The sequence below is a fragment of the Muntiacus reevesi genome, chromosome 5, assembly GCF_963930625.1.
Source record: "Muntiacus reevesi chromosome 5, mMunRee1.1, whole genome shotgun sequence".
NCBI classification, from domain to species: domain Eukaryota; kingdom Metazoa; phylum Chordata; class Mammalia; order Artiodactyla; family Cervidae; genus Muntiacus; species Muntiacus reevesi.
Window position 1 is genome coordinate 97,966,668 of NC_089253.1, and position 27,660 is coordinate 97,994,327.

The following is a 27,660-nucleotide window of genomic DNA, read 5'->3' on the forward strand; positions in this document are numbered from 1 at the left end:
CTGTAAATGGACGAAGTTACTGCCTGGAGTGGGGCTTCCCTGGTGGCTCAGTGGTAAAGAATCCGCCTGCCAATGCAGGAGACGTGGATTCGATCCCTGCATCAGGAAGATCCCCTGGAGAAGGGCATGGCAACCCACTCCAGTATTCTTGCCTGGAGAATCCCATGGACAGAGGAGCCCAGCAGGCTACAGTCCCTGGGGTCGAGACGAGTTGGACACGACTAATTGACTCAAACAACAAACAGGAACACTGCCTGCAGTGACATTTGCTCATTATGCCAAAGACAGCCTTCCCTGGCCTCTGAGGTCCCAGGCTGACGCCTCCCACGCTCCCCACTGATGGAGCCAGTCCTTAGTGCCAGCGTGGGACGGCCCGGTACCCGTGCACAGCCCCTGATGGCAGGTCGCAGGCCTATACCCTCTGCCCCACTGTGTAGTCTTTCTCTTGACCCTCAAGAACCAGGGATCCTCCCGACTCGGGAGGCCCCAGTGAGAAGAGCGAAGCATGGCTGGACAGTGTCCCACTCAGAGTGGTTGCTCCTTGAGGGGCTCAGAACATGCGGGGTCCCTTCCTGCTCTGCTCATGTTTTTTGTGCCACGAGAAGGGGCTGTGAGGGCTCGGACCGCTCTTTCCTCCTGGGGAGGCTCGGGCTCTGAGCTTTGCTGAGCAGAGGAGACGAGAAAAGCAGGTGCGGGGCCGTCCCTGGCAGGACTGCAGGGGTGCCATGAGCCATGGCCGTGGGTGAGAAAGTCTTCCCAGGCAGGTGGGGCCCATCAGGGCTAAGCAACAGCTCAGCTCCTGGGCCCGGTCTCTTCTCTCAGCTTTTCTTCTTGTAGACCTTTTAATTTGACTTGAATTTTGTGAATTTTTGAATTTTCTTTTTATAAAACTTTTATTGGAGTATAGTTAATTTACAGTGTTGTGTTATTAATAATTTTAGGTGAACAGGAAAGTGAATCAGTTATACATACATTTAACCACTCTTTTTTTGATTCTTTTCCCACATAGGCCATCACAGACTATTAAGTAGAGTCCCTTGTGCAATACAGTAGGTTCTTATTGGTTACCTATTTTATATTTAATAGTGTGTATATGGGCTTCCCTGGTGGCTCAGACGGTAAAGCGTCTGCCTGCAATGTGGGAGACCCTGGTTCAGTCCCTGGGTCGGGAAGATCCCCTGGAGGAGGAAATGGCAACCCACTCCAGTACTCTTGCCTGGAAAATGTCCATGGACTGAGGAGCCTGGTAGGCTACTGTCCATGGGGTCGCAAAGAGTCGGACATGACTGAGCAACTTCACTTCACTTATGGTATTTGTCTTTGTTTGACTTCACTTAGTATGACAATCTCTTAAGTCTATCCATATTGCTGCAAATGGCATTATTTTGTTATTTCTATGGTGAATTTTAACTTTTCTAAACTTGAAATGCTTGTTCCCTTATCTCCGCCCCCTGCCCAGCACACACATACACATACACACACTCAAGAAGGCTGCAGCCAGAGCTGTTTTTTGTTTTATTTTATTTTTTAAAGATTTTTTTTTGACGTGGACCATATTTAAAGTATTTATTGAATTTGCTACAACATTGCTTCTGTTTTCTGTTTTGGTTTTTTGGCCACAAGCTATGTGGGATTCTAGCTCCCTGACCAGGGATCACACCTGCATCCCCTGCAGTGGAAGTTGAAGTCTTAACTCCTGGACCACCAGGGAAGTCCCTAGAGTTGTTTTTGAAGTTCTGACTTCACAGTTCTTCTTTCAGTGGAGAGAACTCACAGGCCTCCCGGTGGTTATGTTTTCACAGGTCGCTAATGCTGTTTCAGTGAAAGGAACTTACAAACAGATCCCTGGCTGTTTTAATTTTCTCCGGAAAAAACTTTTCTTTAAAACATAATGAGATCAGGACCCCTCACCCTGCCTTACTGTTCACCCTGAAACCTTCCTGCTCCAGCTCTGGCTGTGTCTAAGGCCTGGACTTTCCTGCAACTGTGGCTGACATCCATCGGAGGATTCTTTAGCCTGTAGAGGCTCTGCTGTTTCCCCATGGGCTTCAGACAGTCCTAGTAGCTTCCAAATTGGAGCCAAATGACCAGCGATGGAGGAGGAGGAGCAGAACGCTGTGGACACTATGGGGCTTTTTGCCCGTGACCCATTCATGGCTCGTGGCTGTGGCCTGTGACCCCTGTGTTTTCTCTACATCAGGGCTTCTCAGCTTCGGCACAGCTGACATTGGGGCCAGAGAATCCTTTGTTGTGGGGCCATCCTGTGCACTGTGGGATGTTGAGCAGCCTGGCCTCCACCCACCTCTCTTGAGTCTTGACAACCAAACATATCTTCAGACATTGCCAAATCTTCCTCATAGACCCCTACTGGGGAACCACTGATCTATAGGAAATTTTGGCTACAAACAAACCAGCATCTCTCTTAGATCAGTTTAGGGCTACCAGAATCTGAAGAGCTAGAATTTGTAAATCCTAAATGAAATTTTAAAAATTATCAAGTTTTTCTATATTGCAGTGTTCTTAAAAAAAAAAAAAGGTGAATATGAACTCTCTTTCACCCATTTCTCCCTTATTTTGCTCTAACTTTTTATTGTTTCTTTTATATAAAGGCTTATATATGGCTTTTTGGGAAATATTTCCCCAGCTTTTATCTCTTTTGAACCCCTTATCCCATCCCAAGAAGTGACTGGGGTGGGAGCTGTGTGTTGGGGGAGGTTAAGTCACTTGTCTACGGAACACAATTAACCAGTGGAGAGACATGGCCAGACTTGGGCTTTCTTGAGTCCAGCCTGTGTCTTCCTGGCTTCAGGACTCTTGTACCCCACATCCCCCACCCACTTGCTGAGCCTGTAAGCTCAGCTTAAAGACCTGGAGCCTGTTTCTTGCTCTCAGGGCCCTAAACACGAGTACAGTTTTCTAATAAGACTCTCAGCAAGATGTGATTCAAGTAGTTGTCACTTTATTGTTATTTTTCTCCTGTGAGCTTTCCAAGTCTGAAACAGTCCCAGGGACTTCTGGTGGTTAGTTATTTTCAATCACCTGCAGGACACACAAGAAAATAATTAGATTAACTCAGCAGAGCAAGCCTTGTGTGCAGATTCCCAGCTTTCTCCCTCCCCACTCTGCACTGCCTGTGTGAATCAGGCAGCTGGAGTTGAAGCAGTTCTCCCCAGGAGCTCTAATGATGCTTGGGAGAAAAGACGTCATCACAGCTTTAAATGGATTTCCTGTAAAAAAGGAGTCTTAGCCAGCAGTTCAGTTTGGGCTTCAGGGCAGAGGTGGAGTGGGGCTGGGAATTCTTAAAAGTTACATGCCAAATGTATGGATGGGCATGTTTATAGATGTGATTTGTTTCTCAAAAGATTTGAGAGGCCCAAAATTGTTAACAATTGCTGCTGTTTGCCAGGTACTGTTGTGTGCTATGGAAGGGGCTATAACCCGTTTTCAGAAGCTATTTGGCATCTACTCAACATTCTAATGTGCCAACTCCATGATCCTTTGATGCTGAAGGATCTGTGTAGCATAGAGACTCTGGCCAGTGCAAGGATGTATGTCCAAGGATGTTCATTGCAGCTATATGAGAGGGGAAAATAGGAAAAGAGATGAAAGCTTCATTCATTATATTCATACTATGGAATCTTAATTAGAATGAATAGATATATATGGGCTCACATGTATAGTGTGATACAGTGTTAAGTGAAAAAACCAAGTTGCAGAACAGTATGAGTAGTAAAATCCTATTTTTGGTTAGAAGACAGCGTGTTTATATGTACATATATAGATGTTTTATAGAGGCACCTAAATAAATCAAGAAGACCACACACCAAGTGTTAGTTATGATTATCTCTGGATGGTGGGATTGCAAGTGTCATACAAATGAGGGGCGTCTACTTTTTGACTTGATACACTCCTATATTCTTTTCATATTTTTTACCAAGAGTATGTATTACCTTCTAAAATAAAAAATAAAGCTGGTGAATACTGATGACTCATTGAATATCTGTTGAAAGGATGAATGCCCCTGGCCACCTGTCTCCTGTCAATTTTGCAGCTCCTGGCCTTGATTCGTCACCTGTCTGGATTTGGAACTCCAGGCTGTACACAGTGTGCCCCAGGCTGGGACCACTGCAAGGGTCTACTGGCCCCTCTGCAGTTGCCGGGCTGGCCTCCCCCAGAGAACAACTGGCAGCTTGGCTCTGCTGCTCCTGGAACCTGTCACATGTGCCTACCCTGACTGCTGTCCCGGGAACGCAGGAGCCTTTCCCAGCTGCCTCGCAAGCCCTGTTTTCCCTGTTGATCCCCTCTGACATCTGGCCAGGCTGTCAGCAGAGGCCTGCTCTGTTGTGCGTGTGTCCGTGGCTGGGAACAGCTGATATTGGGACCAGAAGACAGGACAATTGCTCCCCGTCCCTGCTTGGGGCCCCCGAGGTGCTGCCAGGGCCAGCTGCCTGGTGACTCACAGCAGCTGGGGCTGGAGAGCATCCCCGGATTTGGCTGGAAAACACCCTACTTATCCTCCCCTCTAATCTGTCTTGGGCCAGGCTCCTTTGAAATGCTGGTGGCACCTCCAAAGTCGCACTCGGGTTTTCCTCTGCCAAGATGAGATCATAGTTTTTCCCCAGTTGACTGAAAAAAATCTTGTAAATTAATGGCCACTCTCTTCTTGATTTTACATTTTTCTCCAACAAACTTTTCTGGAGCCTCTGGTGCCTATAACCACTTGTTGGCAAAGGAAACGCCAACAGACAGACAAATGAACAAGGAGCCGGCAAGTATTAATGGGAAAACTCGGAGACAGCCACCTGCTTGTTTTGACAGTGCCCATTTGACAGTGCTGTCTTCCTCCTGGGACCGCATGTTCACGGCTGTGGTGTCATATTTGATTTTATAATGGAGTGTTGGTTTGGTTTAATTAAGCAGCTCTCCGTAAATTCAACTTAAAATAATGAAATCAGATGCCAACTTTCCCTTCTTTGAGCGCTCTGACACTACAACTCCCACTTGTTCTGTCTCCTAAAAGAGTGAGTGAGTCTTGATCTAGTTCAAGTCCCATTTTACAGAAGAGCAAACTGAGGTGGTGGCAATGCTGGGAGGTGGGTAAAAAAGTGCCCCCTTGCCAATGCAAGGGGACACGGGTTCGATCCCTGGTCCAGGAAGATTTCACATGCCGAAAGGCAACTACACCCACGTGCTGCAACTATTGGAGCCCATGCTCTGCAACAAGAGAAGCCACTGCAATGAGAAACTCTCACATCACAACTGGAGAGTAGCCCCGGCTCACTGCAACTAGAGGAAGCCTGTGCACAACAAAGAAGACCCAGCGCAAACAAAAAAGGAAGAAAAAAAGTGCCCCCAATCAGCACAGTGTCCTTCTCTTCCCCCCTCTCTCAAACATCCATTATCAGGCATGACACCTTATCCCTCCCCCAGGTAACCCCCAGGCTTGCCCTTCTTGTGACATCTCGCCATGTTCTGGCTGTTTCCACCTACTGTTGATTATATCCATGGCGACTCCCAAGATTGGGGCTAGTTTTTTTTTTTTTTAAATACAATTCTTTCTGGTTTCCATTATAAATGAATGTTTATTCATTGTTTTAAAAAAATAGGAATTGAGCTGGTTTGGAAGTTTGTGAGGAACTGATTTTGAGCTCGCAGGATCAAGCTCTTTGGGGACACAGTCACAGTTGTAGTGGGACAAACTCAGCTCCTGAACTGTCTTGGTCTGAAACACAAAGTCCTGCATCCCAGGAAACACAGTCCAGGGTGAATTGAGATGATTGGTCACCCTACAGAATATCTGGGGGACCCTTTGGTTTATTTTTTGTTATTTTTTAAACTTGTTTGATTTTAATGAAAAATTCTACCACTATAAACAAGCATTGATTACATTTATAAAAATTTTATCTACCAGCTAATAAAATAACATATATTAGTCTTGTTACTTTGGGCTATAAAATAACCTATAATAGACCTTTCCCCATTAACACAGATATGGTTTTTTGAATACATAACCAAGGCTTCCCAGGCGGCTCAGATGGTAAAGAATCTGCCTGCAGTGCAGGAGACCTGTGTTCGATCCCTGGGTTGGGAGGATACCCTGGAGGAGGGCATGGAAACCCACTCCAGTATTCTTGCCTGGGGAATCCCCATGGACAGAGGAGCCTGGTGGGCTACAGTCCGTGGGGTCACAAAGAGCCAGACACTACAGGGTGACTAAGCACAGCACAGCACACATGTAACCCCAGAACATGTGATTCAGCTTTTTTAAAAAAACAGTTTGGTTCTCTTTTCCTGAATTCAAGAAGTCTTTTTGCCTCTGAAAATCCCTTACCTCTCCTGTAATTATCTAAGAAAGTTGCAATGATATTTTACATCATAGGTTCTACATAAAATTAAATGTAAATTTACAGTGGAGGTAACTAATTCTTATGTATCACTTAATCAGGGTCATTAAGGTTTAACACTGCTCTTTAGGACTAGTTTCGAACAACTAAGTCTGTGGGGGACTCAAATGATTGAGTTTTAGGCTTTGCAGATAAATGTAGCATTGGGCAGTGGGGTCTGGGCTTACATGTAGATAGAGAAAAGTAAAATACTCCATGAATCCTAGGAAAACTGCTCTTAATGCTGGAGGAGTAATTTTTATTTTCAACCTCTTTGGACAAAACCATCCTCTATGTGCCTTTTCACTCAACTTACACAGAAACTATGAAGGCACACGGGGAGTCCTGTGGAGGTTGCCCAAGTCTGCACTTTCTAGCTCTCAGGAGGAAGGAGGGGACTCTTAGAAGTTAGGTGAGCATGGCCCTCATTGGGCCGGAGCAGGGCAGGGCCTGCGGGGCTGGGGGCTTCTCCAGTTCTTACCGAATTGATCCAGTCATTGTAGTTGGAGACCCGTGTGAAGACGGAGGGCTTGCGGTAGTAGTTGCAGCCGAGGGAGGAGCCGAAGCTGACTATGCCATGCACCTGCCACTGGCCGTTATCCGCCTGGCAGTTCAGTGGCCCGCCGGAGTCCCCCTGGGGAAGAACAGAGTCATGTTCGGAGGGGCCTGGGGGCTTGGGCAGGGGGATGGGAAGGGCGGGGGCTGCTCTTCAGAGCCCTTGTTTTACACATTGGCAGTGTATTTATATTGTTCCATGTGGGTCGCCAAGTTCCCTGAGGCCAGCCCTCGAAGTCACGGCTCAAGATGGCACCATAATACTGATAGGCGCTAGCCCTTGCTCTTTCTGGGTGCCTGGAATGGTGCTGAGCACTTAATAGGCCTTAATTCATTTCATCTTCACAAAAATCTATGAGGTAAGTATTGCTACGTGGTGGCTCAGATGGTAAAGAATCTGCCTGTAATGGAGGAGACCTGGGTTCGATCCCTGGGTCAGGAAGATCTCTTGGAGAAGGGAATGGCAACCCACCCCAGTACTCTTGCATGGAGATTCCATGGACAGAGAAGCCTGGAGGGCTATAGTCCACGGGGTCGCAGAGAGTTGGACACAACTGAGTGGCAAGCACACACACCGTTTCACTGAAGAGAAAAGCAAAACCTCTCAGTCTGAGGTTGTGCAGGCAGTAAGTGAAGGAGCTGAGATGTGTCCCTGAGTTAGAAATTCATGCACTCCACCACCGTCGGGAGTTTCCTCCCACTGAGGGAGTTTCCTGGGAGCCGGTCTGCATGGGCAGAAAGTGGAGGTCTCCAGTGTGATCTGAAGGACACAGGAGGCTCCTTCCCACTCTGTGCTCACTCGGCTGCAAAGTCCACCACATAGCAAGTCTGTTTGGTTAAGATAGTGTGTCTAGAAATGCTGTGTGGTAGCTACCCTGAAGCAACAGTCATGAATGGGGTTAATCCAACAGATAGACTTGAAATCATCTCAGAAAGGTCCTGACTCAGCAAATAGGTCCCCTTGTCTCTCTTCCAACAAAGAGGGAAAGAATAAGATTGATGACAGTAATGAGAGACCTCAATGGAATTCAAGGTAGGACTTTCCAGCAGTGAGAGGGTAGACACTATTACAAGGAGAATCTCAAAACATCTTTTCTGGAGACTGCAAGGGCAAAGGTCAGGGTCTCAACCATGTGAAGCTGCTTCCTAGCACTTCTGCCGGCAGGTGGGAGGATGGAGTCTAGGACCCCGACAGACTCTCCCCACCTTCAGCTCCATTTTGTTGGGAGGGGGTGACTTCCTGGACTCACATTGCAGCTGGAGGTCACGCCGTCACCCCCAGCACAGATCATATTGGTCTTCACAGTGCTGCCCCACCAACTAGATTGGGAGCATGTGGCGTAGTCCACAACCAGCAGCTCAGCCTGCTGCAGGATGTCAGGAAGAGCTCCGTTGGCTGCATGAGACAAGAGAGAAGGTGTTACAGGGACAAAGGGAAAAAGCAAGTAGGGGATGCCTACTGAATTTTATGCCCAGCCCCTTTTTCTCTGGTCCCTCTTACTTCCCTCCATCCATAGGGTTGCCATGGAAGCAGCCAATTTGCCTACACTGTATCCTCACAGTTGCTTGGTCACTGCTGATTGGTGCAGGGGTGAACACCTGTCTCCAGCTAAGTCAATGAGCTCCTTTTCCTGGGAATTTGGGGTTGGGACTAAGAAATCCCAGCCAGAGAGGATATAAATCTGGGAACTGTTGGTAGTGGCCACCATTTTCTTCTAGGGAGAGAAGGATGAAATAGACCCATGAGGAAAAGAAATTCTGAGAGAGGGTTTCCTGAGTTTCTAACAATCTTTCAGTGTCCAATTTTCTTCTGTTCGTTAAGCCTGGCTCTCTCTGCCCTTGACTGAGTCTCTCGCTGTTCAGTCATTTAGTTGCGTCTGACTCTTTGAGAACCCCATGGAATGCAGCACGCCAGGCTTCCCTGTCCTTCACTATCTCCCAGAGTTTGGTCAAACTTGTGTCCATTGTGTTGATGATGCCATCCATCTATCTCATCTTCTGTCGCCACCTTTTCCTTCTGCCCTCAATCTTTCCCCACATCAGGGTCTTTTGCCATGAGTCTGCTTTTTGCATCAGGAGTTCAAAGTATTGGAACTTCAGCTTCAGCATCAGTCCTTCCAAGGAAAATTCAGGGTTGATTTCCTTTAGGATTGACTGGTTTGATCTCCTTGCTGTCCAAGGGACTCTCAAACATCTTCTCCAGGACCACAGTTCAAAAGCTTCAGTTCTTTGTCTCTCAACCTTCTTTGTGGTTAAACTCTCACATCTGTTCATGACTACTGGAAGAACCATAGCTTTGACTGTATGAACCTTTGTCAGCAAAGTGATGTCTCTGCTTTTTAATATACTATCTAGGTTTGTCAAAGCTTTTCTTCCAAGGAGTAAGCATTTTTTTTTTTTATAATTTCATGGCTGAAGGTGAACACTGAATCTCTTAAATCATTATAACAAACTCCCCTTTTGACTGAGTTGGCTCCATGGATTTCTACCACTTACCTTAAATATGACAATGAGCCTGCTGGCATTTGGAGCCCCAGGTTGGGAAAAATATTTGAATGTGTTGAAAGTAGAGCTTCCCTAATTGTTCCCAATGACACTGCCATCACACTTTCATTACTATCACCACTGCTACTAATGGCCAGGCTTAATAGTATTCTTCACTTGCATTTTATTAGGCTTTAAAAATACTATGCTAATCCTCATGATAGATATTTATTCCTATTTTGACAGGTGTGACACTGAAGCCAAGAGAAGTTAAGCAGTTTTCCCAAGAGCACTCTAATTAACTCTATTCTAACCTGTGTTACGTTTTGCAAGTATATGGGCATTTTCCCATCTCTTTTAATGTTCACCAACTGTATTTCCATTTTACAGAGGAGGAAAGTGAGGCTCCAACCTGGCTTGCCCGAGTTTACACAGCTAGTGGCCAACATAGCTGGGAATAAAATCAAGCACTTGGACACTTACCTGGCTCTTGTTGCCTCCAGTGAAATACATTCTGCCTGGGTGTTTTCTGATAAATGAACCAGTGACTGAATTTGTATCTCAATAAGTAAGAGATACATCCCCACTTCTCACTTCTGCTAAGTGTCCATGGGTCCTGTTTTTGCAGATAAGCCAGGCAAGAGGGTGATATCAGTTTGAGTGTATGTGTGTTGATGTACCTCTGTAAAAAAGTGTCACTTTCAGGTTTGTCGTTATGAGAAAAAACAGCCACTTATTTGCATGGGCCTTCCTAGAATTTTCCAAACCTTTGGTGATTTAACAAGAGGAGGGCAAGTCCTCTGCTCCTGCTTAGTGCCTTACTGTCATTGGATTTCTGACCCTTAGGGCTTATGTCAAAAGGAGACCCACACGTGGTCAGAGTCTGAGTGGCAAGGTCAGGCGGCACATGACGAGTGAGGTTTGAGATGGGAAGGGGGGACCTTTGTGAAGCTGTAGAATCCTGAGGTCAGGGGGTGAATGCTATTTTAGGCTCTGGCTTTGGGTCACATGAGGGACTTCCATGCCAGATGTCATGTAGCCATGGTATCAGTGACAAGAGCTAACACATCGCACCATGTGCCAGGCACTGGTCTAAATGCTTCCCAAGGATTATCAACAACCTTGTGACACAGAGCCAGTTATTACCCCCGTTTTACAGGTGAGGAAACTTCAACATGGAAAGGCTAAGCAATCTGCAGATGGCCACACAGCAAGTGAGTGGAGGAACTGGGATTTGAACCCAGGCATTCTGAATTCTTATCTATGTGCGTGCATGAGTGCGTGCTCAGTCACTTCAGTTGTGTCCAACTCTATGCGACCCAATGGCCTGTAGCCCACCAGGCTCCTCTGCCATAGGACTCTCCAGGCAAGAGTACTGGAGTGTTTGCCATGCCCTCCTCCAGGGGATCTTCCCGACCCTGGAGATGAACACTTGTCTCCTGCATCTCGTCTCCTTCATTGCAGGTGGATTCTTGACCCACTGAACCACCTGGGAAGCCCTTATCTGTCTACACTATCTTCCTTCTCCAAGGCAGCAGGCACTTCTTTCAGACTCCTTGGAGGATGAATGGAGAGAAAACCCCTGACTGAACAGGGGTGACATCGCCCCCCTCCATTGGGAGCCATGGGGCTCCCAGCACCCACTTACTCTGCAGTCTTCCCCAGCCCGTGACGTAGCAGGCGTAGTTGTTGGGCAGGATGGTGCCGGCAGGTGGCAGGCAGCCCAGTTGAATCTTGTCAGTCAGGGGGACAGAGCTGGCCAGTTTGAGCAGGGCAATGTCGTTCCTGGGTTGGAAAAGAAGCAGACCATAACCAGAGGGTTGACTGGTTCTGTCCCAGTTATATTTCTGATTCGAGCCCCAGCTGGGATCACTGAACCCTGTCCCCGGCCGGACTGATGCTGAATCTTCCTTCTGTTGGAGTTACGAGGGATTGGGAGCAGCTATGGTTAAACCCCAAGATTGCATTTAAAAGAAAATTTTGGCCACATTCAGCAGCGTGTGGAATCTTAGTTCCCCTATCAGGGATTGAACCCACACTCCCTACAGTGAAATACAGGGTCTTCACGACTGGGCCACTGGAAAAGTCCCCCCAGGACTATATTTTGTCCCTGGTGGAGCTTGAAGCCCTAAATTCCTAAAGGCCTTTCAGGGGATTGTTTAAAACAGAGAGGGCAAGTAGGTCTGTCTTGCAAAGTCCACTCTGATGGATTAGTTGCCTGGCAGACTGTGTTGACAAGGACTCTGAGGTTCTTTCCAGTATCAGCAAGGGAATAAATCCATGATTGCTTGGTGATGTCCATGCTTGCCTTGTACTTCCTGTGTTTGGTTTAGAAAACAGCAGATGTTCAGATGGAAAGAACTTTTTGCTTTTATTCTGCACTCTCTCTTCCACCTTGAGCTCTGCTGTCAGATTTATCCTTGAGTTTCATGTCCTTGTCTAGAAAACTTATAGTGATTGGCAGATCACATTTTCCACGATGGCTGCAATGAGATCTCCCACCTAGTGGTGCTTGTTGCAATGTGATGTTGACACTTTGTCCACTGAGAGTTGAGGGTCTCAGTTTCTTCCTCCTGGCTGGGGATGGGGGGCCTGTGATATTTAGGAAGTGACACCATGTGACTTCTGAGACTAAGTCATGACAAGAGATGAAGCTTCTGTCTGGTCTTTCAAGATTGCTTTTATGGGATCCTAACCTCTGGGCCATGAAGAAGTCAAGGCCACATGGAGAGGCCATGCAGAGAGGCCATATGTAGCTAAAAATCTCTCTCTCCACTCTGCCCAGGCATCTCCTTCCCATCTCTTAAAGCTTCTCTGGACACATTCTGTGTCATTTTATGGCTTTCCAGTGTCTTGTCTGTGTGTGTTTCATCTAGTAGACTAGTCCCTTTGGGGGCAGAGACTGACTTATGACTCATGGACTCCTTGCATCCTTTCTTAGCCATCATCAGTGCTGGACCACAGCAGGCTGCCCAGATGGAAGAGCGCGGAGAGTTATGGCCACAGGGCATCCTCTGCTTTCTCCTGGGCTGTGATGTAGAGTCATCAGAAGATTTGGTGAGTGAGCTTTCTGGGCAGCCATTCAAAAGTGGCATCTTGGACTGCAGAAGAGGCCTTGTATGTGGTTAAAGTATGCAAATTTGAAGAGATGGCTGGGGTTCTTCTTTCTAAAGGCCCTTCTGGAACTGCAGACGCGCTTTTGGGGGATGGGAGAGGATGATGGATACTTCTGGGTTCTAGGATGGTGATGGGGAAGCAGGAAAAGGGAAGATAACTTTCTGTCCCTGGTGGGGAGATGCCAACAATGCCACATGGTCGTTATTCATATCTAAGCCATCAGTCTCCTTCACCACCCCTCGCACTGCCTCACAGTCACGCTTCTGGCCATGGGCTCCCTGAGAGCTGCTGTGGTGGCCTGTGCACCTCTATGCGTCCAGCATCCAGTGTGGTATGTGGAACACGAGTGGGGCGGATGGTCACCAAAGGCTCAGGGTGAGCATGGGGTGGCATGTGCTTGTCTAAGAAGTTGGGGGGTGAAGTAGAGTCTCCCTGCTCGTGGAACCATCACTAGGGTTTGAGCTCTGAACCCTTGACTACCTTGCTTTGTCTGTTACCGAGGCTCCCTTGCAGGGCATCAGGGAGTCTTTGTGTTTAAAAGATCTTGTTGGGCCAAAGAACTAAACAGACATTTCTCCAAAGAAGACATACAAATGGCTAACAAACACATGAAAAGATGCTCAGCATCACTCATTATCAGAGAAATGCAAATCAAAACCACAATGAAGTACCATTACACGCCAGTCAGGATGGCTGCTATCCAAAAGTCTACAAGCCAGAAAGATAAAGAACATTACAGTATACTAACACATATATACGGAATTTAGAAAGATGGTAACGATGGTCCTATATGCAGGGCAGAAGAAGAGACGCAGAAGTACAGAACAGACTTTTGAACTCTGTGGGAGAAGGTGAGGGTGGGATGTTTCGAAAGAACAGCATGTATATTATCTGTGGTGAAACAGACCACCAGCCCAGGTGGGATGCATGAGTCAAGTGCGCGGGCCTGGTGGGCTGGGAAGACCCAGAGGAATCGGGTGGAGAGGGAGGTGGGATGGGGGACCGGGATGGGGAATATGTGTAACTCTATGGCTGATTCATATCAATGTATGACAAAACCCACTGAAAAATAAAAAATTAAAAAAAAAAAAGTCTACAAGCAATAAATGCTGGAGAGGGTGTGGAGAAAAGGGGACCTCTTACATTGTTGGTGGGAATGCAAACTAGTACAGCCACTATGGAAAACAGTGTGGAGATTTCTTAAAAAACTGGAAATAGAACTGCCATATGACCCAGCAATCCCACTCCTGGGCATACACACCGAGGAAACCAGATCTGAAAGAGACACGTGCACCCCAGTGTTCATTGCAGCACTGTTTATAATAGCCAGGACATGGAAGCAACCTAGATGCCCATCAGCAGACGAATGGATAAGGAAGTTGTGGTACATATACACCATGGAATATTACTCAGCCATTAAAAAGAATTCATTTGAATCAGTTCTAATGAGGTGGATGAAACTGGAGCCCATTATACAGAGTGAAGTAAGCCAGAAAGATAAAGACCAATACAGTATACTAACACATATATATGGAGTTTAGAAAGATGGTAATGATAACCCTATATGCAAAACAGAACAAGAGACACAGATGTACAGAACAGATTTTGGACTCTGTGGGAGAAGGCGAGGGTGGGATGTTTCGAAAGAACAGCATGTATATTATCTATGGTGAAACAGATCACCAGCCCAGGTTGGATGCATGAGACAAGTGCTCGGGCCTGGTGCACTGGGAAGACCCAGAGGGAGCGGGTAGAGAGGGAGGTGGGAGGGGGGATTGGGATGGGGAATACATGTAAATCCATGGCTAATTCATGTCAATGTATGACAAAAACCACTACAGTATTGTAAAGTAATTAGTCTCCAACTAATAAAAATAAATGAAAAAAAATTAAAAAAAATAAAAAAAAAATTAAAAAAAAGATCTTGTTGGGAGGAGGCACAGGGTGGAGGAAGGCAGGAAGGACCATGTCCCACTCTGCTCTTGGACTCCACTCCCAGTCGTGGGGCCTGTAGACCCATCTCTGTGTCTTCAGGGTTTGGCACAGAATAAATCCATGGTCAGTGAGTGCCTGGGGTGGATGGGAACCCTGTAGACTTAACTGGCAGGAGATCTAGGACCCCCCCCACCCCGCCACCCCCAGTCACACGCCAGTCCAGGCATCTTTGGGGCTGAGAACCTCTCCCCCCTCCCTACAGAAGGAGCAAAGGATGGGACGGCGCCCACTTTTGTCTGTGAGATAGCCCACCCCCAGTCTGTGTCCCTGCCAACCCACCCGGCACGTGCACCCAGACAGAACGCACCCTTGGGCAAGCTGATTGGAGTTCCACTTCTCATGTATCACAGACTTGGAGACTGCAACGGTCAGTGAGCCAGACTCATCGGTGGAGAGATTCTGCCTGCCCACCACCACGCGGTAGGTCCTGGAGGAGCTGGGAGAGAGAGGGCCGGGCAGGGAAGGTGAGCTTTAGGCTGTCCTTTCCTCTCTCTGAGCCCTATGGGCTGGGACACCCCAGTGAATGTACTGGTTAGAGGCCAGCCCTGGACAGTGCTGGCAGACCCAAACCAGATCCTGCTCCAAGAGCCACTAGTTGGCACTGGGAATTTTTCTTTCCTTGGGGCAATCGGTTAGTTACAACATAGCATACTAACTATAGCAAAACAGTAATTACAACTATCTTATGCTAACTGTAAACTATAATATAAAATAAAAGTTATAATAATATAAGCTCTATATTACTATAAGGGAAGTGAGATGGATACAGATAACTGTAGTTATTTGACTTAAAGGGCATTTTCTATTTTAATTTTTAAATTTTATTATCTTTTTTGGCCACAGCTATATGGCATGCAGAATTTCCTTGACCAGGGATCGAACCTGTGCCCCCTGCAGTGAAGCACAGTCTTAACTACTGGACCACCAGGGAAGTTCCCAAGGCCATTTTTTTTAGTTTAACTCCTCATTTCCTATTTTTAAATGGGGAACCCGAGGCTTGCATGCGTGTGTGTGTGTGTGTGTGTGTGTGTGTGTGTGTGCTCAGTCGCTCAATTGTATCTGACTGTTTGTGACTCAATGGACTGTAGCCCGCCAGGCTCCTCTGTCCATGGGATTCTCCAGGCAAGAATACTGCAGTAGGTTACCATTTCCTTCTCCAGGGGATCTTCTTGACTCAAGAATCAAACCTGCATCTCCTGCGTCTCCTACCTCGGCAGGTGGATTCTTTACCCTTGAACCGCCTAGGAAGCCAGCCTGAGGCTTAGGAAGGACTAACTGGTCCAAAGTCTTACTCTCCAGCTCGTTAGTGACAACTCAGAGCTAAAACCAGGACTCCACTGGCCCAGTGGAAACTCCAGTGAGCGCCAGCCTGGGTAAGCTAAGCAGAGGCTGTGGGGAAGGAAGAGGACAGGTGAACAATGGATGTCACAGAGCCTTTCCTTTCCCTGTGGGCCTTTAAAATGGTGCTAGTTTCACTTTTATTGAACACTTATTCTGTGCTGGCCCGTTTAATGCATCATCTCATTGAATCCACACTAAATACCCATGGATGCTTCCCTGGTGGCTTAGTGGTAAAGAATCTGCCTGCCAACGCAAGAGACACAGATTCAATTCCTGGGTTGGGAAGACCCCCCTGGAGAAGAAAATGGCAACCCACTCCTGTATTTGTGCCTAGAAAATCCCCTGGACAGGGGAGCCTGGCAAGCTACAATCTATGGGGTCGTAAAGAATCAGACAGGATTGAGCGACTAAACCACAATTACTGCAAATATTGTTATCTGCTTTTTTGCCGGTGATGGTATTGAGACTTGAAGAAGTCATTCAAGTCGCTCAAGGGGACCCAGTTCCAGATCCAGAGGCCATATCTGGTTTGCCCCAAAAGGACAGAAAATGGGTCTCTCCCTCCCCATGGTCCCCCCTCAGTGCCCTGCACAGGACGGTCAATCCATGTCATATATATGGGTCTAGCAACTGACCAACGGACTGAACTACAGATCAAAGAGAGCGTATTTCTTGGCCAAGGAAGTGGTTATGTGTGATGCTCCTTTATATGGGGTGGTTTGGGCCATCTGGGCTCTAACTCTGAGAGATGAGTGCTGGCCAGTAGGGTGAGCGGGCGGGGAGATGGGGGAATAGCAATTACCTGATACAGTGGGCTGCTGTCAGGACCCAGTTTTGTTCTATCAGAGACCCTCCGCAGGTGTGACGCCACTGGCCGCTGGAGCTGTACTGCAGGGAGACCTGGGAAGAAGCACAGGTGATCCCATAGCTGAAAGGGCCACGCTCTCTGCTCTGCAGCATCCCCGCCCCGGGAGTGGGGGCAGGGGAAGCTGAGCAAGCAAGACACTCGCCTCAGGTGCAAAATCTAAGGGGGCATGAAGAAACTCTGTAATCCAGCTACATAACATTTTAATAATCTTTAGAAAATCAACACAAAAAATCTATGATGAACAAAATGTCAAAAATGTAAATAAAAACACTATTAAGAAGTAATTAGTTAAAAAAGTTTTTTTTTTGGCTGTGCTGCAGGGCATGTGGCATCTTCGCTCCTGACCAGGGATGGAAGCCAGGCTCCTTGTGTTGGAAGCGGGGAGTCTCAACCACTGGACTGCCAGGGAAGTCCAGGAAGTAATTGTTTTGAATATCTTTCTTCAGTGTGAAAACTGTTGGGATTTTTCCTTTCTTGGGAGCTATTCCTTCAGGACATAGTCTTCCAGTTTAATATGTGTAAGGCAAAATTTTGCTCCCCCCATCCACTCCCCGAATCTGCGCTTTCCTTACGTTTTCTTGTCTTGGTAAATGGCAAACCCACTGTAAATAGTGGGCAGAATGATCCTTTTAAAATGTGAGCTTAATTATGTTTCTCCTCTGCTCTGACCTGCCCATGGCTTCCTCTCTCATACAATGTAACCTCCAAACTGTACAATGCCTACAAGGTTCTACATGACCACCCTCACCTTACAGGCTCTCATTCCCCTTTCTGCTCCAGCCACACTGACCTCCATGAGGTTCTGGAAACACAACAAGCTCATTTCTGCCTTGGAGCCTTTGCAATTGCTATTCCCTCTCTCTGAACTAATCTTCTCTAAAGTCTTAGCATAGCTTTCTCCTTCACTTCCTGCAGGTCTGTGCTCAAGGTTATCTTCTCTGTGAGGTTCTCTGTGACCACCTTATCTAAGGGTATGCACACTCATGTCTACACAAGTGTACACGTGTATCCTTACACATCCATGCGCACATATGGACACACACAGTTCTTTCCTCTTGTCCTGTTTTGTTCTTCATCATAGTGTCTAACATCACCTGATGTTATGAATTTGCCCATTCAATTGTTCATAGTTTCATTCTCCCACTTTAACATAAGCTCCGCGAATTTTATTTCCACTGCTATATTCCAGGTGCCTAGAACAGTTCCTGTCTCATAGTGGGTCCTTAATAAATTGAACAAGTGAGGTAACCAGAAAATGAGTGGATGAATGAATATGGACTCACCAGGGCAAGTGTCTGGTCTCTCTTGCCAAACTTGTCGCCTATGGCTCTTCAGTTTTTCCTTGAAGACTAAATCCACTCATAGGAATATGAAAATACTTAAGTGTACCCCTGATGACTCCTCCACTTTTTTTTTTTTTTACAGAAAAACTTGTTTCCACTTAGATTTGATAGTTAATAGGTGTGGATTGGAACTTTAAGGTGGTTGCATTTGGCACCATTTGGGTCTCTGTCGGAGCTGTCCCATCTCCTTCCCCTTGGAGTCCCTACCACGGCCAAATAAAGGAGGGGGGTGGCAGAGAGCACTGCCTGCTCTGACCGTGGTTCCTGGGGAGGAGAAGCAGGGGTGATGCTACTCTTCTCCAAACATCATTTCTGATTATCCCCATGACATTTTCTTGTTTGCTTCACATTAAGGGGACTTAGATTAACTGACTTTTTTAAAACAATGCTTAAAATTAGACAAAATTAAAAAGATACCTAAAAGGATGCCCCACCTCCAAATCTCCAAATAGGTGGAAATCATCCTTCTGATGTGAAAATTTGAAATAATGTGTAAACATATAATTTGTGGGCAGCAAAGTGTGGCCACAAGAGCAAAGGTTAAACCAAATTTGATTCTGCACTTTCCTCCAGGCTAACTGGGTCACTTTGGTCAATTATATAACTTTGCTGAGCCCCAGTTACCTTGTCTAGAAAATGGGGATTATAATGCTTGCCTAGGGCTCTTGGGATGATGAATAATCATAATAGCTAACACTTTAAATGTCTAATAATTTGAACACTTACCATATATCAGACACTGTTCTGAGCTCAGAGTGTAAATAAGCTCACATCACAATCACAGTAATCTCATGAAGCACATTATTCCCACTTTACGGATGAATACACTAAGGCAGTGAATAGAAATTTGTACAACGTGGTCCACATCATAAGCGGTGCCATATGTTTTTAATATTACTCACTGAGAAAGGTAAATTGAGTTGCTTCACCTGTACAGCCAGTATGAGGCATAGCATAAATAGTCTGGCTCCAGAATCTATGTGGAAACTTTACACATCCTACTTTATTATTACCTTTTTTTTTTTTTTTGGCTATGCCCTGCAGCATGTGGCATCTTTGTTCCCTGACCAGAGATAGAATCCAGGCCCCCTACAGTGGAGATGAGGGGTTTTAAACACTGGGCAACCAGGGAAGTCCTACACAAGCTACTTTAATTTTAAATCATCTAGCACTTTATTTTCCAGTGTCTAGTGGATTGTGACCTAGAATCATTATTTTGAGATGAGTGTGGAACAGAAGAGACCTCTCAGCCAATGCAGAGCAAATTATATTTGTTTAAAATATTGGCTTTGTTTAAAATTTTGATATTTTGTTCATTATGATAAAGTTTGATTTTTTAAAAAAATATTGCCTTAAAAATTCATTTTGGTTACTGAGTTTTGTGGCGCTTCCTTAACTTTTGCCCCCAAAGTGAGCGTCTCGTTTGCCTCACCCTGGTCCCCAACCTGCTTGACCTGCCCACCCATCCTGATTAAAAAAATCTCCTAGGGAAGCAGAAGCAGGAAGTGTAGTGAGACTCTTCTAAGATCAGCATCAATTGGTTCCCAAGGCAAGGATACGTTTGTGTCAGCAAGTGGTACAGAGGTGGAGCAAATGGTCCAGAGGGTGAGGAGATACTTTGGTAGGCGGCATTGACTGTTTCTCAGCACAAGGGTGACCTCTACTTAAGGGGGAGGTATAGGCCCCCTCTTCCAACTTCCCAGAAAAAATATATTGTGGGAGTGTGAGAAAAGTAGAACTGGCAAAAATACACAGAGCTAAGTATTGGGTTGGCTAAAAAAATTTGTTTAGGTTTTCTTTTGGTAACATAGAAAAATCTGAATGAATTTTGTGGCCAATCCAATACATAAATTGCAAATTGTCTATCACTATCTATGACTGAAGCTCTCCTAATTGAAGGGAAGATGAATGGATGTTGCATTCCCTCCATGAAACCTACTGATGGCTGCATGGGGCACTCTGAGCACTCACTTATGTTGTAAACTCACCCCACTCAACCTTTCTGCTCCCAAACCTGTATATGCCAGTTGTACTCATATTGTAATTATGTGTATTAATTAAATATGTAATCAATGAAATATGAGTTCTAAAAGATAGTTGTGATTTACATGGAAACTAAGGTAAGTGCTTGGAAGAGACCAGATAACCATGAATTTTAAAACATTGCTGTGAATTACGCATAAATGAAAAAACTGAAAAACTGAGAAAAAAAGGTCATCACAATCCGGAAGGGCTGTCAGATTGCTTCTTGAGTATCTCGTAGTCAGTTACTCTACTTTAAATAAATGGAATTAAATGAAAAAAAAATAATAAAGAAATGGAATTACAGATGATATATTGTGGGGATGATTTATACAAGATAGATTGGTGCCTAATGTGTATTTACAAGTTTTCAATTAAAATAAGTGTTTAAAGGATATATGTGTGATTTCTAATAATTTATCTATAACCAAACTTTCAATTTGTTGTTTAGTTGCTAAGTCTTGTCTGACTCTTTGAAATCCCATGGACTGTAGCCCCACCAGGCTCCTCTGTCCATGGGATTTTCCAGGTAAGAATACTGGAGTGAGTTGCCATTTCCTTCTCTGGGGCATCTTCTTGACCCAGGGATCAAACCCAGGTCTCTTGCATTGGCAGGAGGGTTCTTTACCACTGAGCCTATTACTCAATCCCAATCATGTCAGATAAGAAAGACTTTACTATATTTATTTATGTCAGTGTATGCGGAACGCTGGGCTAGATGAAGCACAAGCTGGAATCAAGATTGCCGGGAGAAATATCAATAATCTCAGATATGCAGATGACACCACCCTTATGGCAGAAAGTGAAGAGGAACTAAAGAGCCTCTTGATGAAAGTAAAAGAGGAGAATGAAAAAATTGGCTTAAAGCTCAACATTCAGAAAACTAAGATCATGGCATCTGGTCCCATCACTTCATGGGAAATAGAGGGTAAACAGTGGAAATAGTGTCAGACTTTATTTTTTTGGGTTCCAAAATCACTGCAGATGGTGATTGCAGCCATGAAATTAAAAGACGCTTACTCCTTGGAAGGAAAGTTATGACCAACCTAGATAGCATGTTAAAAAGCAGAGACATTACTTTGCCAACAGAGGTCCGTCTAGTCAAGGCTATGGTTTTTCCATTGGTCATGTATGGATGTGAGAGTTTGACTTTGAAGAAAGCTGAGTGCCGAAGAGTTGATGCTTTTGAACTGTGGTGTTGGAGAAGACTCTTGAGATCCCTTGGACTGCAAGGAGATCCAACCAGTCCATCCTAAAGGAGATCAGTCCTGGGCATTCGTTGGAAGGACTGATGCTGAAGCTGAAACTCCAATACTTTGGCCACCTTATGCGAAGAGTTGACTCATTGGAAAAGACCCTGATGCTGGGAGGGATTAGGGGCAGGAGGAGAAGGGGACGACAGAGGATGAAATGGCTGGATGGCATCACCAACTCGATGGACATGTGTTTTGAGTAAACTCCAGGAGTTGGTGATGGACAGGGAGGCCTGGCGTGCTGCGATTCATGGGGTCGCAAAGAGTCAGACATGACTGAGCGACTGAACTGAACTGAAGCCTCACATATTTCTTTCATGAGTCCTACCATTAACAGGTCCTAATAATTTGTGCCTGTGCCCCACACAGCATTTTAGTCACCTTATTGTTAGAATTGTTTCAAGGTAAGGAGGCATTTACTTTATTGGTAACATCGACTTGCCTGTAGTCAAGAATTAATTTGCATAAAATAGCACTGATTTGTTCCTGAAAGAAAGGAATATTTGCATAGAGAGTGATGAATGGATTCTCAGATAACAATATATTTGTAAGCAAGCATCTGATTGGTTAACAGAAAGAATGTATTTGTGAATTTGTGTGGATGGTTTGTGGGCTAGGGCAGATCTTTATCCACATTAGAGAAGGCCCCTCTCCTTCCACCCCCAAGGTTGACCAAGGGCACAAAAATGTATTTTTTATTGTAGAATTCCCCCATCCTGCCCTTTGAGTCCCCACCAATCCTCATTTTTCCAGTGCAATAGACCCTGTGGTGGAGGGTAAAGGGCTGATGGTATGGATGTAAGGACAGGGAGGCAAGAAGTAGAGCATGGGGGACTCACCTGCCAGGGCCAGCTGTTGGGTCTCGCGTCTTCACCTCCAACCACTCTGGACAGTTGCGGTGGGTAAGTGGGGACCCCACAGCTGAGAGCTGTAGAAAGAGAAAGGGTTGTAAACCCAGGAAGCAGTGACCCAAACAATTTACCCCACACTTCCTGAATTCCCAACCCCCAAATACAGAATCCCTGTTCTGGAAAGATCTTTACAGGTTGTAGAGTTCTACCCTTTGTTGCACTTTTCTGAAATTTCACTCCAGCTTTCTTACAACCACAGGACTGAGCCCAGTGGGTGCAGGGAGGTCCCATCCTCAGTTCCACCAGGAGGCTGGAAACATGCCTCTGGGCGACAGGGCTTACCTCCAGCCACCAACGCAGACAGCAGTAAGGCCCTGATCATGGTGTGTCTGTAAGGAGTCCTATATGTGCGGCCCTGGCTAAGGGCCTGGTTTTATGAGTGGGCTTATCAGACAGAGATATACTAGGAAAATTCAAGATGGGGATTTTCTCAAAGCCCAGTGGAAAAATGGCCTGTGTCCAACATTCTTTTTTCCATTTTCCCTAATTGACACCCTGGAAATACTTGGAAAAAGATGCCAAATGTGGATGTTGAAATATGGGTTCTATCCGCTTTCAACAGATTATGTTATATGTTATGAGAAGAAGAAAAATATTGGCCCTTGAAGTTGTGTTTTCATAGAAAACATTAGGTTGCATGCTGAACAAACAGTTCTAGGCCAGTGATTCTCAATAGTGCTGGTATTATCCACCAAGGGAACAATTGGCAACGTCCAGAGACATTTTTGGTTGTCACGGCTGGGGCTGGGGTACTGTTGGATCTAGTGGGTAGAGTCTAGAGATGTTGCTAAATATCCCACAAAGGCACAGGACAGCCTGTCACAACGAGGAACAATTCCCCCTCAATTGTCAGTGGCACCGAGGTTGAGGAAGCCTGTTCTAGGCCATACCTCGGCTTGCTGGGTGGCCTAGGGTAAGCCATGGAAGTCTCAAGGCTTGGGACCTGCCTGTCTATGAAACAAGAGGAGAAATGCGTGCCCAGTCTGTTTTGTAATGATGTGGTGAGGATTTGAAAAATGTGCTTACATGGGAGAAGCACAAACTAGACCTGAACAGGTGGGGTTGGGCAGCCTCAGAATGGGCAGCTGCAGAGGGCTTTATTAGGATGGCTGAAGGGTATTTATCATCTTCTTCTAGGACCACAACAGTTTGTACTTCTCCAATAACTTCCAAATGAGGTCAAAGCAGGAACTTCTTAGAAAAGGAGGCTGACACTCACCCAACATACATGGCAGATGCACTCACATGTCTTATCTAACCTAAGTCTTATGAAATCTAGCAAAAGGTCCCATATTTCAAATGAAGAAGCTGAGGTTCAGAGAGGTAAAGTGAACTTGCTCAAGATCACACAGCTTCTAAAGTGGCACAAAGGGGATTCCAACATAGGCTGGTCTGATTTCCAAGCTCCTTTTCTTGAGGATGCTGAATGTGGCATTTTAAATGTCCTCCTAGTACTGCAATAAGCCCCTTGTGTTTGGTGGGTAGCAGGGAGCATGGGTGGAAAAAAGGAGCAAGAGTTCCTGATGGATGTTCTTGTTCTTCCTTAAAACTTCATTCTCCTTGCTTATGGTCAGAGCACAGTTCCAGGAAGGCCAGGCTCTGGTGAGATAGACCTGTCCTGTGACCACAGTTTCTACCTTTTGCCCAGTCAGAAAAGCAGAGAGTGGACTTGAACTGTTAAGACCTGAGTTCAAGTCCTCATTGAGTCAGAACTGAGTGTTATAGCTTGGACAGACAAGTCACTGGGCCTGAGTTTCCTAAAAAACAATCCAGGCCTGGATTATAGGATTGTCATATGGGTGAGAAAAATTTATAATTGGCCAAGAATCATGAGGAGGGTGAGGGAGCCTGGGGTGTAGAATCCCATTGCACTAGATGTCAGAATACCTGGGTTCTAGTCCCAACTCCATCCCTAACTTCTTAACAGTTTGGGCTCTTGTTTGTAGTCTGTAGCAGTCACTACTACAACAATTTCTGAAGTTTCCTATTTTATCTTGAATTAATGTGAATATGCCATTCTGTTCCATGTATCTGTGTTTATTTTACTATAAAAATAAGATTTTCCTGTAGGAGGTCACTGAGCAAATACAGGTTTGGCGCATGCCATGGGCTTGCTCTGTGACCTTGGGCAAGTCACACAGATCCTCTGGCCTGGGGCTGTTTATGAATGAAACACAGAGAGAGACATATGTCCAGCCTATTTCATCACATTTCTGGGAGGGTTTGGAAGTGACAAAAATCTTCACCTAATAGGCTTAAGTCAAAAAGTCATTCACTGGGACACAAGGTGGAAAAGCCCAGGAGCAGGGCTGGTTTCAGGCACGGCTGGATCCAGGGCTCTGGTGATGTCCCCAGCACTCAGTTTATCTCTGTCTTTTGTCTCTGCTTTTCACTGTGAGAGTCCACTCTCAGGCTCCATTACATGGCCTGTCGGAGCTACAGGTTGTCCTATTGGGACAAGAGGGTTACAGAATCTCTGGTCCAGGGTTTCTCAACTATGGTGCTATTGACATTTTGGATGATGGTTCTTTGTTTTGAGACCCAGAATCCTGTGAACTACAATCCTGTGCCTTGAAGGATATTTAGCAGCAGTCCTGGTTCCCACCCACTAGATGCCGGTAGTCTCTTCCCCACCTTCTCCAAGTTGTGACAACCGGAAGTATCTCTACTCATTGTCGAATGTATTCTAGAGAGCAAAACCATCACCTCCATTTTGCTGCTGTAGCCTCACATCACTCATCTTCAAACCCATCAGGGAATGAGTGAGAGCTTCCAGGTAGTTCCCACAGAAGTCCTGTAACTCTCTCTGATTGGACCAGCCTCAGGTCACATGACCATCCCTGAACCAATGGTTGTGGTGGGAGAGGGGATGCAAGTGTGGATTGGACAGGCTTAGGACCTGGAGGACAAGTCCTACCCCTAGATCTGGGTACCAGGCTCCAGATGGAGGTGTGGGGGAGGGACAGCACCAAAATAATAATCCAGGTTTCTGGAGAGGGAATAGAGGCTGGGAGGACAGATGAGTTTTATAGCCCGCTTCCTCCCACTGGGGCTCAGTCCCCATTTATATGTTGAAGGACAACCAGGCAATCTGTGAAGTTCTAAACTGGGCTGTGTCCTTGAGGTCTCAGTGGGGCCATGAAGATGCAGACATGAACTTTCATGAGATTTATGACTCATTTATAAGGTTCCTCTGAGAAATCCAATGCTCAGGGGTTACAGACTTGGGTTTGCAGCTCTGTGCTTCTGGGTAGTGACTGTGGTTTGGATCCTCACTACTCACAGAGTGGTTTGGACCAGCATAGCTTAGGATTTGGTTAGAAATGCAGACTCATGTATCCACACCTACTGATTCAGCATCTGCAGTTTAACAAGATACCTGGGTGATTCCCCTGTTTGTTAAAATTTGAGAAGACCTGCGCTAGAGCACGTTTCATCTATAACTCAATTTTTTCACCTATCAAATAGAACAATAAAAATCTTATCCAGCTCTTAGGGTTGTTGCTAGAATTAAGCAATGGTTTATTCACTTAGAACACTGAGAATTGTCAATGTGCAATAAAATGTTACTCTTCAGTCCTGAGACCTGCAGACCTCAGATATCAGAATAGCACAGAATTATTCAAACTTTACCATCAAAGAATCTGAGGAGATCAGGGGTTGGCAACCTGTTTCTACAAATGACCAGACAGCAAATGTTTTAAGCTTATGGGCCATATGGTCTCAGTTACAACTATTCAATTCTGCTGTTATACTGCAAAAAGCAGCCCAATAGGCATAGCTGTTTTTCAGGAAAACTTTATTTACAAAACAGATTTGTTTTTCAGGCTCTGGTGTTCAGTAGATTAACGATCTGAGGTCTAGCATGTGTCAGTCACAACATCTAATGTCTGGGAAGTTTCATTCTTACTTGGAAAGCTTGATCTGAATTTTTATTATTTCATCACACAGCTGGGTTTATCTTAACATGCATTTTTTTCCTTCCCACACGATCTTCATAGGAAATTGGTGCTTTGGGAAGATGCTCTGTGTTTATTCTCTGCTATTACATGCCCCCTGGCCTATCACCATGTGAACATTTGCAGATAGGTGCTTCTACTTGATGAGTGAGTTTTAGGGGACTGGCCATCAGGGCCTGCTGGGAATAAAGCTCCCCCTCCTAAGGAATAAAAGGGAGAGGGGAGATGTGCCATTGGGGGTCCAGGTATGAGGTCAGTAATAGTAATGACGCCTCCTGTCACAAGCTTCAGTTGGCTTCCAAAGGGAGGTGGAAGATGTGCCCATTTTACAGATGGGAAAGCTGAGTCTCGGAGAGGTTAGGTAACTCAGCTGCTGTCACTGCTTGTTAGCCAATAAATGCCTTCCTTTCTACTCTGCCATATTTCATGCTATTAATTTGTGTCTTAGATAATGTGAGGGCATGAGAGACTTCCAGGATGGCTCTGATTCTTCACCTCTCACTTTATCCATGCCATTTGCCTTGCAATTTTGCAATGGCCTCCTGGGAGGAGGATGAGAGCCCTGTGGAGCTGAACTTCCCCAATCAAACCCAGACTTGACCCCTAGACGTATGAATGTTTCCAGCCAAAATCGGCAGTTAGTCAAAATAAGTCACCTAACTGACTCCCAGCTGAACCCAAGTGTGTCAGCAATAAATACCTGTCTTTGGATGCTACTGAGAGTTTGTGGTTGGTTATTATGCAGCACTATTAATTATGCCGGAAGTAGCTGATACAGCTGGTGAAGGCCTTTGTGAACACCTGTGAGCAATAACTCTCTCCTCAGGTTTCTATTTGAGTTCAAAATTGCCAGTTTTGCTCAGGATTGTCAGCACACCCGCAGCCTCCACCCCTCCCTGGCATGGCCATTAGAGGGATCTGTGTGAGAGGATCCTTGAGAGTCGGGGATTAATGGCAGAATAACATGGTTGTTAGTCACACAGGCTCTGGAGTCAGACCACCTGAGTTTAAGTCCTGGTGCCCCATTACTAGCTGTGTGACCTTCGGTAAGTTTTTAAACCCCCTCTGAGACTCAGTTACCTCATCTGTAAAAGGGGATAATAATCAAGGTTGTCAAGATTATTGTATAAATGAGATCGAGTATGTGAAGCTCTTGGATGGTACCAGGACCATTGGTCACCCTATCCATGCTCCGTGCCTTATGCTCTAGCAGAAATTGCTGCCTTGAGATTCTCCCAAGTAGTCACCATGACCTTGCTTATTCCCTTCCCTTAGCCAGGAAAGTAGTGACCCCTTATGATATCCCCAAGAGTATCAGTTAGATGTGTGCTGAGCCACAAGTTGTGGAAAACCTGACTGCAGTGTTTAAAACAAATGCAGATTTATTTTTTCCCACAAAACTTGATATTCAGAAAATGGTTGCTGGCAT

General features: G+C 45.7%; 2 protein-coding genes across 3 annotated transcripts in view; one reads left to right on the forward strand and one right to left on the reverse strand.

Moving 5' to 3' along the window:
- Positions 1-3,758, forward strand: part of CASP9 (caspase 9) — a 23,015-nt gene extending 19,257 nt beyond the window's left edge. For both annotated transcript variants that reach the window (XM_065936041.1, XM_065936042.1), the window contains exon 9: positions 1,803-3,758. In XM_065936041.1, the coding sequence (XP_065792113.1) occupies positions 1,803-1,892 (90 nt within the window). In that variant the 3' untranslated portion in view covers positions 1,893-3,758. The remainder of the gene's footprint in view (positions 1-1,802) is intronic.
- Positions 3,022-22,594, reverse strand: LOC136168503 (chymotrypsin-like elastase family member 2A). The gene is made up of 8 exons (XM_065936043.1): positions 22,555-22,594; positions 22,201-22,289; positions 16,678-16,775; positions 14,842-14,970; positions 11,071-11,207; positions 8,189-8,334; positions 6,865-7,017; positions 3,022-3,039 (listed from the first exon to the last, which is right to left on the reverse strand). The coding sequence occupies exons 1-8, from the start codon at positions 22,592-22,594 to the stop codon at positions 3,022-3,024; spliced, it is 810 nt and encodes a 269-aa protein (XP_065792115.1).
- Positions 22,595-27,660: the final 5,066 nt, after the last annotated feature.